The sequence below is a fragment of the Musca autumnalis genome, unplaced genomic scaffold, assembly GCF_047663935.1.
Source record: "Musca autumnalis isolate F117 unplaced genomic scaffold, ASM4766393v1 scaffold_2, whole genome shotgun sequence".
NCBI classification, from domain to species: domain Eukaryota; kingdom Metazoa; phylum Arthropoda; class Insecta; order Diptera; family Muscidae; genus Musca; species Musca autumnalis.
The window spans coordinates 113,513,389-113,526,315 of NW_027411755.1; the positions used below are offsets into that span (position 1 = coordinate 113,513,389).

At 32.0% G+C, this 12,927-nt stretch overlaps 1 protein-coding gene across 2 annotated transcripts in view; it reads right to left on the reverse strand.

Annotated features, from left to right (window-relative positions):
• The window catches only part of LOC141394499 (contactin-3-like), a 271,316-nt gene that overhangs the window by 98,266 nt on the left and 160,123 nt on the right, over positions 1 to 12,927 (reverse strand). For both annotated transcript variants that reach the window (XM_073969006.1, XM_073969008.1), the window contains exon 3: positions 2,600 to 2,795. In XM_073969006.1, the coding sequence (XP_073825107.1) occupies positions 2,600 to 2,795 (196 nt within the window). The remainder of the gene's footprint in view (positions 1 to 2,599; positions 2,796 to 12,927) is intronic.

Sequence of the window (12,927 nt, forward strand, 5' to 3'; positions counted from 1 at the left end):
TCGAATTACATCTGAAAAAGGTGTAGATAAAACAAGTCATTGACTTTTCTTTGATTTCATATTTCAGCCCATAAATATGCAATAGTTATGAAATTATCCTTACATCCCTTTGATAAGCAACTTCCATCCAATTCAAAGTCATTTAGAATACACAATTTCTGCAAAGCATAAAAAATTAATACTTCATTTTTTTTATACCAAATTATAATATTAATAGCATTTTGTCGAAAGTCAATGAACTCAACTATGAAAATATTAGAGAGCATTAAAATTAAGATTTTCTTCAGGAACATTTAAAGAATGGAAAAAGTACACATTTTTGTTCAACGATATCGGGTAACTTAAATCAAATTCCTTTTCAAAGGTGATGCTTAACAAAGTACTATTATATTATTTTTAAAAGTAATCTTACTTGATTGGATTTATAAGGCAATACAATAAGCTTATTACATGCTTTAGAAATTGTCAAAGTTTCCTTCAGCTGTCGTTATGTACCATAATCTTTAGAAATACTCGACATTTATCTTTTTTACAGCAATAATCTGATAATTTCATATCTTCAACTAATGTATATTCCTTATTTGAACCTAAAAGTATACTCATCTTACACAACAAAATAGTGAAAATCGAATTTTGAAGTATAGATGGCGTTCATGTTACAATATCACGCATCTGAATTATGACTTTCTAAACTTTCTAATATGAGTTTCCACACACAAAACGTTGTTCTCAAGGTCCTGATTCGGTCACCCATCCAAATCATTTACATGTATGTAGACATTTTCTGCAGAAGGGAAATAATAAAATGAAGTAATTTAAAAAGGAAACGGCAGCACATTCTTTTATGGGCAGTAATTTTTGGTATTGACAGTCGCTTCTAAATAAAAATAAAATCTAAATATAATTTCAAAGCTATAATCTGATAATTTGATATTTCCAACTATTCCTCGTTTGATCCTAAAAGTATGCATAGCTTACATAAAGACTGAAAATATAATATTGAAATTGAAGAATATGTATAACAATATCATGCTTCTGTTTGAAAGTTGCATGAGATTCCATATGAATTTCCAAAAAAACGTTGCTCTGATAGTCTTGCTTCAGTCAATCATCCAATATATTTATATAGATATTTCCCGCAGCACAGAGGGGAAATTTGTGTTAAAAGTTGATTAAAAGCCCTACAAAGCTCATTTATAGTTCGATTGATATACAATTTTGCACAAAGCATATCTTCTGTATAAAGATAAATCCTATTGAAAATAATGAAAATCGCTCCAGATTTGGATGCAGCTTCCATATATATTCGCATCTGATATGAGATAAAAATGCACCAAAATCACTGAAATTTGACACATGCACCTGAACTAGCCTAAAAAAATATTGAGCCAATTTTCAAACAAATCGGTACAGATGTATATATAGTCCCATATACATATATTTCATTCCAAATTTTATTTTTTGAAACTTATTTAAATTGAATTTTTCTCAATTCACATGAGAAAAGCCGTGAATTTTTCTGAATAATGCAAACATATTTTATAGGTGTTGGTTTAGTCTGATAAATAAGAGCCCCGGTTATAAGCCGGAGCAAAATTTAGTGTGAGTAAACCTTGCAATTCCATATAAAAATCTTTTATATTTTAGTTGAGAAAAATTAGATTTTTTCGGAATGGCGCAAATATGCGCAATTTTTTATGATTGAATCTGATATTTGAGACTCAAGCGCATAAAACATTAGAAGAAACTATGGTCGGGAAACGACGGGGAAATAGACTTTTTCACTATTGAAATTGTAGTAATCTTAAAAATTATCATAAAAAAAATCCATAAAGAGAATATGTATCACCATTATTAAAGAGCAAAGATGTAAAATAAATCTGAAAATTTTAAATGCTAATCCTGTTCGGAGACTTAAAAAAACAATAAATCTTGAAAAATATAAATTTTCGCGAACATAATGTCATTTTAATGTTCAACTAATTTCTTAGTTTTCGAAAATTTACTTTTTGTTTTCAGTATGGCTGAGTTCAATCGACTGCTGCATTGGATTGGTTAATCTTACAAAGTCGAGGATGGTTATAGCAAATGTAGAAAAGAGTCTGGTTGCCGTTTATTAACAATTTTTCATAAAAAAAGATTTTCATATTTTGAGTTTTGAGCAACTTTAGGCCTATGTTTCCCCTCTGTGCGCAGGAGGGAAATAATACGTAATGGCAGATGAAATAATTTATATATTTTTTTAATTTGAAGATCCAATATTTTGTATTTATCACACTAAGGGCCATTATTACATGTGTTCTTTTACTATCTGATGGATTTGAAAACGCAAAATAAACCATTTTGGAGGCATTAAAAATATATTTTTTACATTGAAAGTTAATGCCAAGAAGCTCCTCCTTGAAATTCAATCATCACTTTTAACTTTAAGTTAACCAGGACACTATAAATCTGTTCGGTAAATCCAAACTATAACAAAAGAATACTTATATTAATGGGGGTATATTTACTTGTTGTAAGATTTTAATATATATTTTTTTGTGGGATTGACAGTGGCTTTTGAGTAAAAAATAATATGATTAGCCAACAATTAACTTACCGATAACCCGAATTCAGTTGAACATCACCAATGGCGACATTTTCGAAGAGGGCCGGATTCGCTGTCCATCTGGCCCAGTAAAATGTAAAATCATCGGCATCGTATTGTTCTGTAAAACGACATTTTAATGTGAGATCTGTTTTTTCTCTTGTATCAAGTGATTCATCAGCATTTGTGGAGGAAAGAACAGCCAATCCTGTAATGAAAAAAATTCAAATTATGAACAGTGAGTTTAATAGCAAAACAAAACTTATCTTTACACAAAAATTAATTTTAATTTTTAAGGTTATTTGAAAAATGCCTGGGTTTATAAATTAAAAAATGGAAGTCGAAGTTTCTTCCTAAAAAAGTACAATACATTTTCCACATTTGAAGAAAATCAAATGAGAAATCTGATGACTTGCAACTGTAAACATTTAGTAAATCTAAGAAAACACTCTGGTCTAGTTTTGGCAAAATCACTCTAAATCAGTACAATTTCATTTGTTTCGCAAATATAGATGATTTCATCAATAGAAAAATGTAAGTCCTTTAAAGTCATATATCCAGTAATTATAGGCACAAATAAATACAATTTAGATAAGGAAAGAAAGCCAATCGAACTATTTAGTTGTTAGGGTTTCATATTTTAAGTACATATTACTATCTATCAAGCTTCCATAATCCCTAATAGAAAGGGAAAAGTTCTCACACTTTTTATAGCGCATAAAAATCCGATTATCGTATGGCCATGTTCAAGAGGTGTATTTCCTTCCTTTTTAGTGTAGAACAATTTTCTGGTGCCACTTAACATTTCGGTGAAACATGTTACCCATATGAAAAATCTTCACGGAATTCCATGACCTTGCTGCTTTTCTTGTAAAACTTTATTCTCTAACATTGAGGTTTTCGAAAAAAGGTCGTCTCTGGGATACGCACCAACGCTCCATGAAAATGCCAATTTTGCAATTCATCAAACATTTCGTATAAAAAAGAATTTATACTAGATTACAATATACAAGAACATAAACTAAAACCTCCTCCCTCTTATGAAAATAGGCTAGGAAACTAATTCTTAGATTATGTCGTCGCTAAAATGAAAAAAGAACATCTTCCAAAAAAGGTTGGTTACAGTTTTTTGTTTGTCCGAAGAATAAAAAACATGAAACCAAGAAAACAGTTGACCGTAAAAATTGTTACAAACGTATTATGAATCTCAATCACCTGGAAGAGTCGTTAGGTATTATGGCTAAAGCCCTATACTAACTTACTCTCTCTTACACACAAACACACACACCCATACACATTATACCATTTGTCCTCAATGGATTTTAGTTTAAACCGAAGATTCATTGCCTTTTTTCTGGCCTTTGCTTAACCGAGAAATCAAATCGAAATGCAAACCCTGTCCTGGTATAAAAGAGAAGCAAAAGAAAGGAAAGTAACACGAATAACAAAAACACACTTGTGACTGTAGCTTAGGGTTTATTTCGTTCGATATACCCATTTTTCGGGGTAAGTAAGCAAGTGAATGTCCAAGAGTCAATGTTTTATTTTGCTGATTAAGAAGATACGTGTCTACAACTGCTGGTCTTGGTCGTGTGGCAAATCCCCCCTAAGTAGTATCATCATGTGGAAAACTTATTGCCAGGGAGAAGGAGCAATCAACATTAGCTAGTCACATGAAATATTATGGGCTGTGTGAGAGAATTTTTTGTTTGATTTCTCAATTTGGTTTTTGACTTAACACACAAATTTCTTAACAATTTCCGTTATTGATTTTATCGGCCGATTACTTAAGAATTTACTAACGAAAAAACAAAACTTTTACTACCCCACCGATCGACCTATGAATAAAAAGGATTTTCATCATTTTTATGGTTATAGACCCAGTTGTTGCCATGAAGGTCACTCTCTTAACGAAGGAAGAAATATTTTTTCTTTCAGCTTGTAAAATGGTTTGTTAAGCATTTTTCATGGCTGTCAGGCATAAATAATGTGTTGGGAGGGGGAATGGCAAAAAACTCACCTACCAAAAAATATGCAACAACAAATAAACATAGAAAGAATATGCTTGACCACCAATAAAAAATTACAAATAGAGTAACACGAATATTATTGAGTAAAAGGGTTGTCCATTATTCATAATGGAAATTTTGATAAGATTACAAAATGAATTATATATTCACACACATGAATGGGATTTGGTAAATGAGTTCATATATTAATTTTGAAAGGTTTGATTTAAAGCAAAAAAGGAAACAGTTTATCACATTTAATGGTATTTGTTATGGACTATTACTTTTGAGGCAATGAACTTTGCCGCACGGAAATGATGTGGAAAGCTAGGCAGCTTAAGTGTTTGTATTTCGCTAATGTGTGTAGCGCATTGGTGATAGGATGGCAGTATGAGAATGCTTGACATTATTTACCAAAATCGATAAAGAACACCAGTTGATTTTTATAGTCATACACTTCCTTCATTCAGTTTTCTACTAACCAACTTTACGACACAAAAAAGGAAAAAATTGAAAACTTTGAAAAACTTCAGAAAATCGTACAAAACTCTGGAACAAATCGGTCATAAATGGTGGAGAAAACTTCAGACTTTTTGCCGATATGTCGAATTTGGCTTGCTGGGATGCCATTAGAGATGTATAGTTCACGAACGAACTAGTTCAATTGAACGAATCAACCAACTTTACGACACAAAACAGGAAAAAAATTGAAAACTTTGAAAAACTTCAGAAAATTTTACAAAACTCTGGAACAAATCGATCATAAATGGTGGAGAAAACTTCAGACTTTTTGCCGATATGTCGAACTTGGCTTGCTGGGAGGCCATTAGAGATGTATAGTTCACGAACGAACTAGTTCAATTGAACGATTCATTAGAAAGTTATACGCTCTTTTTAATGAATCGTTCAATTGAAAGTAGAGCAGTCGATATAGTTCAGTAGTTCACTGAGCACCAACCGAAACGTAAAAGAACGATCAACGAAGGAACGATAAAAGAACGAGCGATTGCCAATCTTATTCAGAAAGTCATTAACGTATCATATTGTCGTCTATGTTTTCCTTTAACTTAGACGACGGCGTCACTGTTTTCTTTACATTTTGTATCTTACACACATACGCTCACAAAAAATTTGTAATTAATATTTTCATTAATTTTTAAACTTTTTAAATTACAAATTCAAATTTTTAAAATTTAAAATTCGCTTTTTAGTCACACCATACCTATTTTCATTACGTTCATGTGTTTGTATACAACTGAATGAACTTGCAGGCGAACGATTCAGGGCCGGCGAACGAACTAGAAAAAAAGACAGCTGACTGACCTTTTTGGCAAACGATTGAACTACTGAACTAAAAAAACTACCTAGTTCGCTTAAAATAGCTGAACTAAAAAGAGCGATAAGCTTAAAGAGCTAAAAACTTCAACTCTAGAGGCCATGACTTGTTAATGTCTGTAGTTTTTATAGAAAACAACATAAATGGAAAGTTAATATAGTTCCATAATTCCGAGACCGATACAGTACAATGAACCTTTCTCTATCGTCGTTCTTTTTGTATCCTTAGTTCTAAATAGTTCTGAGAGCGAAATAGTTTAACGAATCTATCGCTTTCATCTTTTTGTTTTTATCGTTTTGTAGATGAAATGACAGACACAAAATGTCCAAATGAATAAATTGCAAATGAAAAAATTTACTTTTAATTTACGTTTAATTAAAAATTTACGTTTAATTAACGAGCAAGAAATATCGAAGTGAGAGTGGAATTAACGGAAGGAGATGAAGCTTGATCTAGATAAAGATCCAATCGTTGCTTCTCCAGAATAGTTCCTTTGAACTATTCATGTTTCGCAACTACACAACTCTTGTTTGTTTAGCAACTACACAACTATACACTATGTTTACATTTACGAAATCCACTCGATTTCATCTGTCAATTCCTTTACGTCAAATGAAATCTCATCTGAAATCGATTGGATTTCATTTGACGTTTGAGCAATGAAATTGACAGTTGAAATCGAGTGGATTTCGTAAATGTAAACATAGTAATAGTCGGTACTAACTAAATAACCGATTCGCATTTACATTTATGGCAAACAGATGGCGTTGCAATAATGCATGTGTGTTTCCAACACAGGGTAGTATTTCATTCACAATTAACAGCAACTGACATCTTGATAGTTTTGCAAGTACACTTTCAATAGAAAAACCAATTTAAGATGACAAAAACATATTGGAATTAAGTCACTTTCCGTTCAAGCATTTTGAAAAATATATATATTTTATTTTTTAGATTTTAGTCATTAAAATATTCCAGGAATATCACACACTCGAAATCTATACAAAAAATAAACAATATCGCCTTTGTTCGAATTCCATTTCATTTACAAAAATATATACAATATTTTACCTATTTGTTCAACCACCATCAATGTCCTTGACGCAATAGAAACACGTGGAAAACCTTGGGGTAAATATGACCCACACCCTCTAAATGGTGTTTTGTTCTTCGAAAAAGAGTTTTGATAGAAATTTGTAAATATGTATGTTACCTAGTCTTGGCCACCCGCCGATCCAAGTCAACTATGTAAGCCAAGTGTTTAAGAAGTTTATGGCTCTCAATATTTTATATTAATAAAAAATGAATTGACTACCATGATGCTGATGTGGTTGGTGATGATGTGGTTGGTTGAGCTTTTCCCTTAAAGGGAAAATAACTCAAAAGTCCCACGCAAAGAGGATTAGAATATTTTTGCAAAAGTTTAACATTTTCCATGAATAAAACAATAATGGCCAATATGTTTTCGAGGTGAATTTCAGACATATTTTGTAATGAATAAAGGTTGTAGAGTCACATTTATAAACTTTAAACGGTTGGCTGACTTTTAATGTTTGTAATACTTTTACGTAAATTGTCAAAAATTAAAAGTGGACAAATTGTGGAACTAGACTATTCCAATTTACATACGGAAAACTAAGAAGTTCACATTGCTTGAGGATAAATGAGTAAGTAGCATCTTTCTGGTAACTACAAAAACACGACTATTTAAAGCGAAAGACAAATTTATTTCACATTCTTTTTGGCATTTTTTATTGCCATATTGTGTAAGCAGACACGCAATAACTTAAAGCTGCAAGTGATTTACAAAGCTGCAATGTAATTGTCATTTCTCTACGTCATCGAAAAATACTTTCTCCCCCTCTATTTTAAACATTAGCAAATGTAACTTCATCACAAACTTCAATGCTGCACCACGTCGTCTTCTAACAGTTGGCCAAAACGAAAATTTATGTTGGAACTTCGTCGCATCACAAGATTTAAAGATTTCAGTTTTATGTTTTCTTTACTAGGAGTTTTTATTCCTCATTTTATGAACAGGAGCGAGCTGTAACATCATGAATTTACCAAAAATGAGCTTAAAGGAATGGCAAAAATACGGTTTTAAAGGCAGTGAAAGTGGAATTACATAATGTTGAGCAGGAAAGGAAATACATTTAAACATTGCGATTTCGAAGTGTTGGGTTTAGATCATGTTCACAGCATGTGTCACATTTAACAATTGACATTTCCTTGGAAGTTGAAAACTCAATAATAAATATTGGCAGGATGTGTGATACTCTGATAATAATATAAGCTTCGTTCCCGTACTTTTTAATAGTAAAACTCGTAAAAGAGAGAACTGCAAAAAATTTTTTCTCACACACAAGTTTTTTGAAATAGTTCGGGAACGGCAAAATGGAAAATACGTCAGAAAGTGGTACAAATGTCAAAGTCGGCGTATCAGCCAATCAGACGCCGGCCACGATGTTACTATTTTTATAGTCACCCAACTTTGTCGTGTAAAAATTTTTAAAGAGAGCGTCATTCAGCGCTATTTTTATTTAAAGAGAAGTGAACATTGTACAACTTTTTTGTGTACGGGAACGCTTTTTCGGGTAAAATGTGTAAAAGTGGTAAAGATTGTAAATACTTTTTAGTTCTGGAACAAAGCTATAAATTGTAGGCAGTTCATAATAAGGAAGAGTGAGATATCTTGAATGTGCTATCTTGTTATAAATATCAAACTACACAGATTATAATTATAACTGTTTCAGTTGAGATTCGAGGGTTTACTCTCTTCGTGAATGTACGTGGAGATTAAAATTAATCTTAAAACAATTATTTTAATTTGACATGAAGATGGATGAAACATAACCAAATCATATGCCACATTATTCCAGCATTCGGATCAAATTCTGTTCGAACAGAATTTCACACGACTTTACTTCAGATTTCGAATAGAAATAATACCAAACACTCCATTAATTTCCTTAAGAGTTCGGATAGATTTTCATTCAATCGTTCGGCCAAAGAACACTTCAGCAAAAATTTGGAAGCCAAATGAGCCGAATAACCCATTACAGAATAATGTTAAAAAGCAGGTAGCATTATCAGTCCTATTAAAACTAATGCGGTATATCTCATAAATTTTACAAGGCAAATCTACTTATTTTACTCATTACTAAATAATGTGTAAGGTAAAAGCTCACCGTCGGCAAACGAATTTTTGCACACAAAAATACGATGTGGTACATGCATGCGCTTTAAAGTAGAATATATACTAATTTCGTATGACATGCCATTTTTAAAATAATGGGTTAGCAGGTTGATTTTTAAGTAGTTACGGCTACCAAAAAGTACTATATAAACCCGTTATTTGGTAGTGGGAATGGAACGCCAACCACTCCATGTGACTATAGGTCGACTTCCGATAGACATCAATCCGAAAGTTGGCTAGGAATTGGTGGTTCACAAATATACTTTGGTTCGTGCATACACAAAAAAGCATGCATTTTTACATATTTTCGTTCATGATGTAGTTTTTTTCAGGTACCTCACATAAGATACATTTCCAGTTTCTTATATCCAACCGAAAGCTACTATTTTTTCAAAAATATGTGAGATTTCTATGAGATTTAAAATCACTTTCCTAATTTTCCCCACATTCCCATTATTTGCTCTCTTGTTTTTTAAATGTTTTCAACTTTAATCTCGTTTTCTTTTGAATGGTCTTATCCCATTGACCCTGTATCAACAAACCACAACGCAACAACCTGACTGAAATACAGCTAAAGGCTATACGCTAAACTACCACCGTCGCAACAACTAACAAACCAAACACATACAGTGCGTTTGTTGTCGAAAAAACAAAGTGATTGACTGCACGATATAGTTCGATCTTTACTCACCAAAATTGCTTTTTTTCAATCTCTCAGAAAAACCAGTATTTTTTGCTCTATGAAAGGCGTATTTCTTATCTGTGTATAAGGAGCAAAAAATTACATAACCTACAAAATGACGAACAAGAAAATCGTTTCCTTAAATGTCGAAAGAACAACTTTACTTTACAGCTTTGATGAGACAATGGCAATGATTCTATGTTATAAAATTACAACTCGCCAATATGGTGGACAAAAAACTGTCTTTACTGTCACACAAGCTGCAACGAACGACAAGGAAACCCGGATTTTGACATCATGTGGAAAATGCAAAAGACGATAAGAAAAACAGAAGAAGAAACAAGAAAGCGTACTTATGCAACTGCAGTAAAACGTTTTCCCTTTATGAAAGTGAAACGTGAAACTGCACATTCAAATTGTTCACATTGCAAAACTTTTCCCAACTTGCCCAAATGAAAGCCTTCAATTTACAGAATGAATGAATGAAAAGAGCAAAAAACCCTTTCAAAAACTGACATTAATTTTTCAATTAACATCAGTGAGACGACTGTCAGATGCAAAAACAAAAGGAACGCGAACAAAGACAAGAAAACGAATTTGTAGGACATTTAATTGAAAAATATCATAATTATACAAAATAGTTGAGAAAGAAAGAGGTGCAGAGGTAGGTAGGTGGGATGGTTGGTTGGTTATCTTATGCCAATTTCAATAATGGGAATTGAATTGAAATGAACGAACATTGTTGCATTGTGAGATAAAAATTAAATATATATTACTTATACATATATTACAATTATATTAATTATACAATGCCGATGGCATGCTATATGTATGTATGTATATGTCTACCCTTATCGAATTGTCCTCGAGTGTTATATTAATGTGGTTCATTGACATAATCGAACAGCGCAAAGCTTTTGGGGAAAAAGGACAATTAAGGGGTTATCCCTAGTTGTGCAGACCAAAAAACTCATTTTTCATCAATTTTTTTTCAAAGAAACTACCAATATTTTTTGTTATTTCTTTTTTTATCTAAAAGAACAGATCTTATAAAACTTTTGGAATTTTTGTTGTTGAAAAATATTGCGCAGTTTTGTGGTAAATGGCTACCTGCGAAACAATTTTTTTTTTGTAAAAGCGTTTTGCGGTGCCAGCGATAGCTCGAAAACGAATGGGCCGATCTTCGTATATTTTGTGGTCGTTTTTAATCAAAAAAAGTGAACTGTAAAAGTCAAAATTTCGATTTATTTACCGTTTTTTGCCCAAAAATCGGGCAAACATTTTTTTTAAAAATGTTGTCTCGCTTAAAGACAAGATTCTTATGTATATAATAAGCTCACCAAAATATATGAAGATCGGTCCATTCGTTTTCGAGCTATCGTTAACACCGTCTTCAAAAATGCCATTTTGAGAAAAACGTGATTTAAGTTGCGCCTCTACCCACAAAACACAACGAGTTCTTCATTTTGAACGGTCATATCTCAGCCAATTTTGCTCCGATCGACTTGAATTTGTTTACGGCATACTATCTATCATAATACTTAATAAGCCAAATACATTTTTTTCGATTTTTTTTTTAAGTGATAAGTAGAGGTAACCCCTTAATGAAAAATATGTAAAATAAATTATGTTATATTTATTTCAAAAAGTAGGTATGAATTTCCGCTACATAATGTAACAAAATTGATGATATTACAGGAGAGGAGATACATACTTATTATATACGCTGGCGTGTAAATGGACATGCACATGTATGTTGAATTTATACACGCAGAAAAATTTATGTTAGAAATATGTTTGGATCCAAACAAATATATGTTTGGGACCGGTTGCAAACAAATTAATGTTTGGATCCAAACATAATATGTTTGGGTCCAAACAAATATATGTTTGCAACATTTTGTAACATATCTCAATTTGATATGTTTGGGTACCAACATATTTTTTATGTTAGAACATTTTTTTCATGGGTGGAGAGAGGATGTTTGTCAACGAGAGTAATAACAGTGCTCTCGCGGCTGTGGATTGCTGTTTTATAATGAAGAGTTGTGTGTATTGTATAATAGAAGACGTAGAAGCGAAGAAGGGGGCTTTGGTGGCGTGTATGCGACAAACTCGTGTTTCTTGTTTTGTTGTTGTTAACCAACTTAGGAGGAAAAGAAGAACAGAAGAAATGATATGAATTATATTTTATTTCTTTCTTCAGTGTTTTAGATGCCTTTGTAGAGTCAAGACGGTACAGTGAGTGAATAAATCAGTGTTTTGTGTTTTCTTAAAGAAATTGTGCTTTTTAGTAAATTAAATGCCCAATACATTTTATAATTGAATCGGAAAGTTGAATGGAATTACATATTTTATTGGACAAGGAAGAAATCGCATTTAATATTGGTAATTACATACATACTTATGTATATTTGAAATATGGTATATCCATATTTATTTATTACATTACATTATCATTTGATTCTAGATGCCGATTCCCCGCTGATAATTTCAACTATGAGGACAATTTGTTTTATTTCACAACAAAGGAGAAGCGTTCAACTACGTTTCTATATATTTTTTCTTTTTAAAAGTGTGACTATTTACAAATTATTTCAATCAGTTTTTCTTTTATTAAATTGTGTTATGTATTTCTTTGGAATTTTGTATGTACCTATGTGTTTGTTGTTCTTTTGCCTTCCAATAAACAACCTCAACATTTGTGTGTATACTATAGAGATAGCCAGTGAGTTCTTACTGAGAGCAAGTGAGCACACATTTTAAAGTGTTTTACATTGAATTTTACGCTCCCTTGCTCTTAGTAAGCGCTCACTGGTGCATGTGTTTGTTTTTTTGTGCCTTTTGGGTTTGTATTTTTTTGCACCCAAACATATAAAATGTTTGCACCCAAACATAAAATTGTTTCCACCCAAACATAAAATTGTTTGCACCCAAACATAAATATCTTTGCACCCAAACATATATATGTTTGCACCCAAACATATATTTGTTTCCACCCAAACATAAAATTGTTTGCACCCAAACATAAATATCTTTGCACCCAAACATATATATCTTTGCACCCAAACATATATTTGTTTCCACCCAAACATATATTTGTTTGCAGACCCA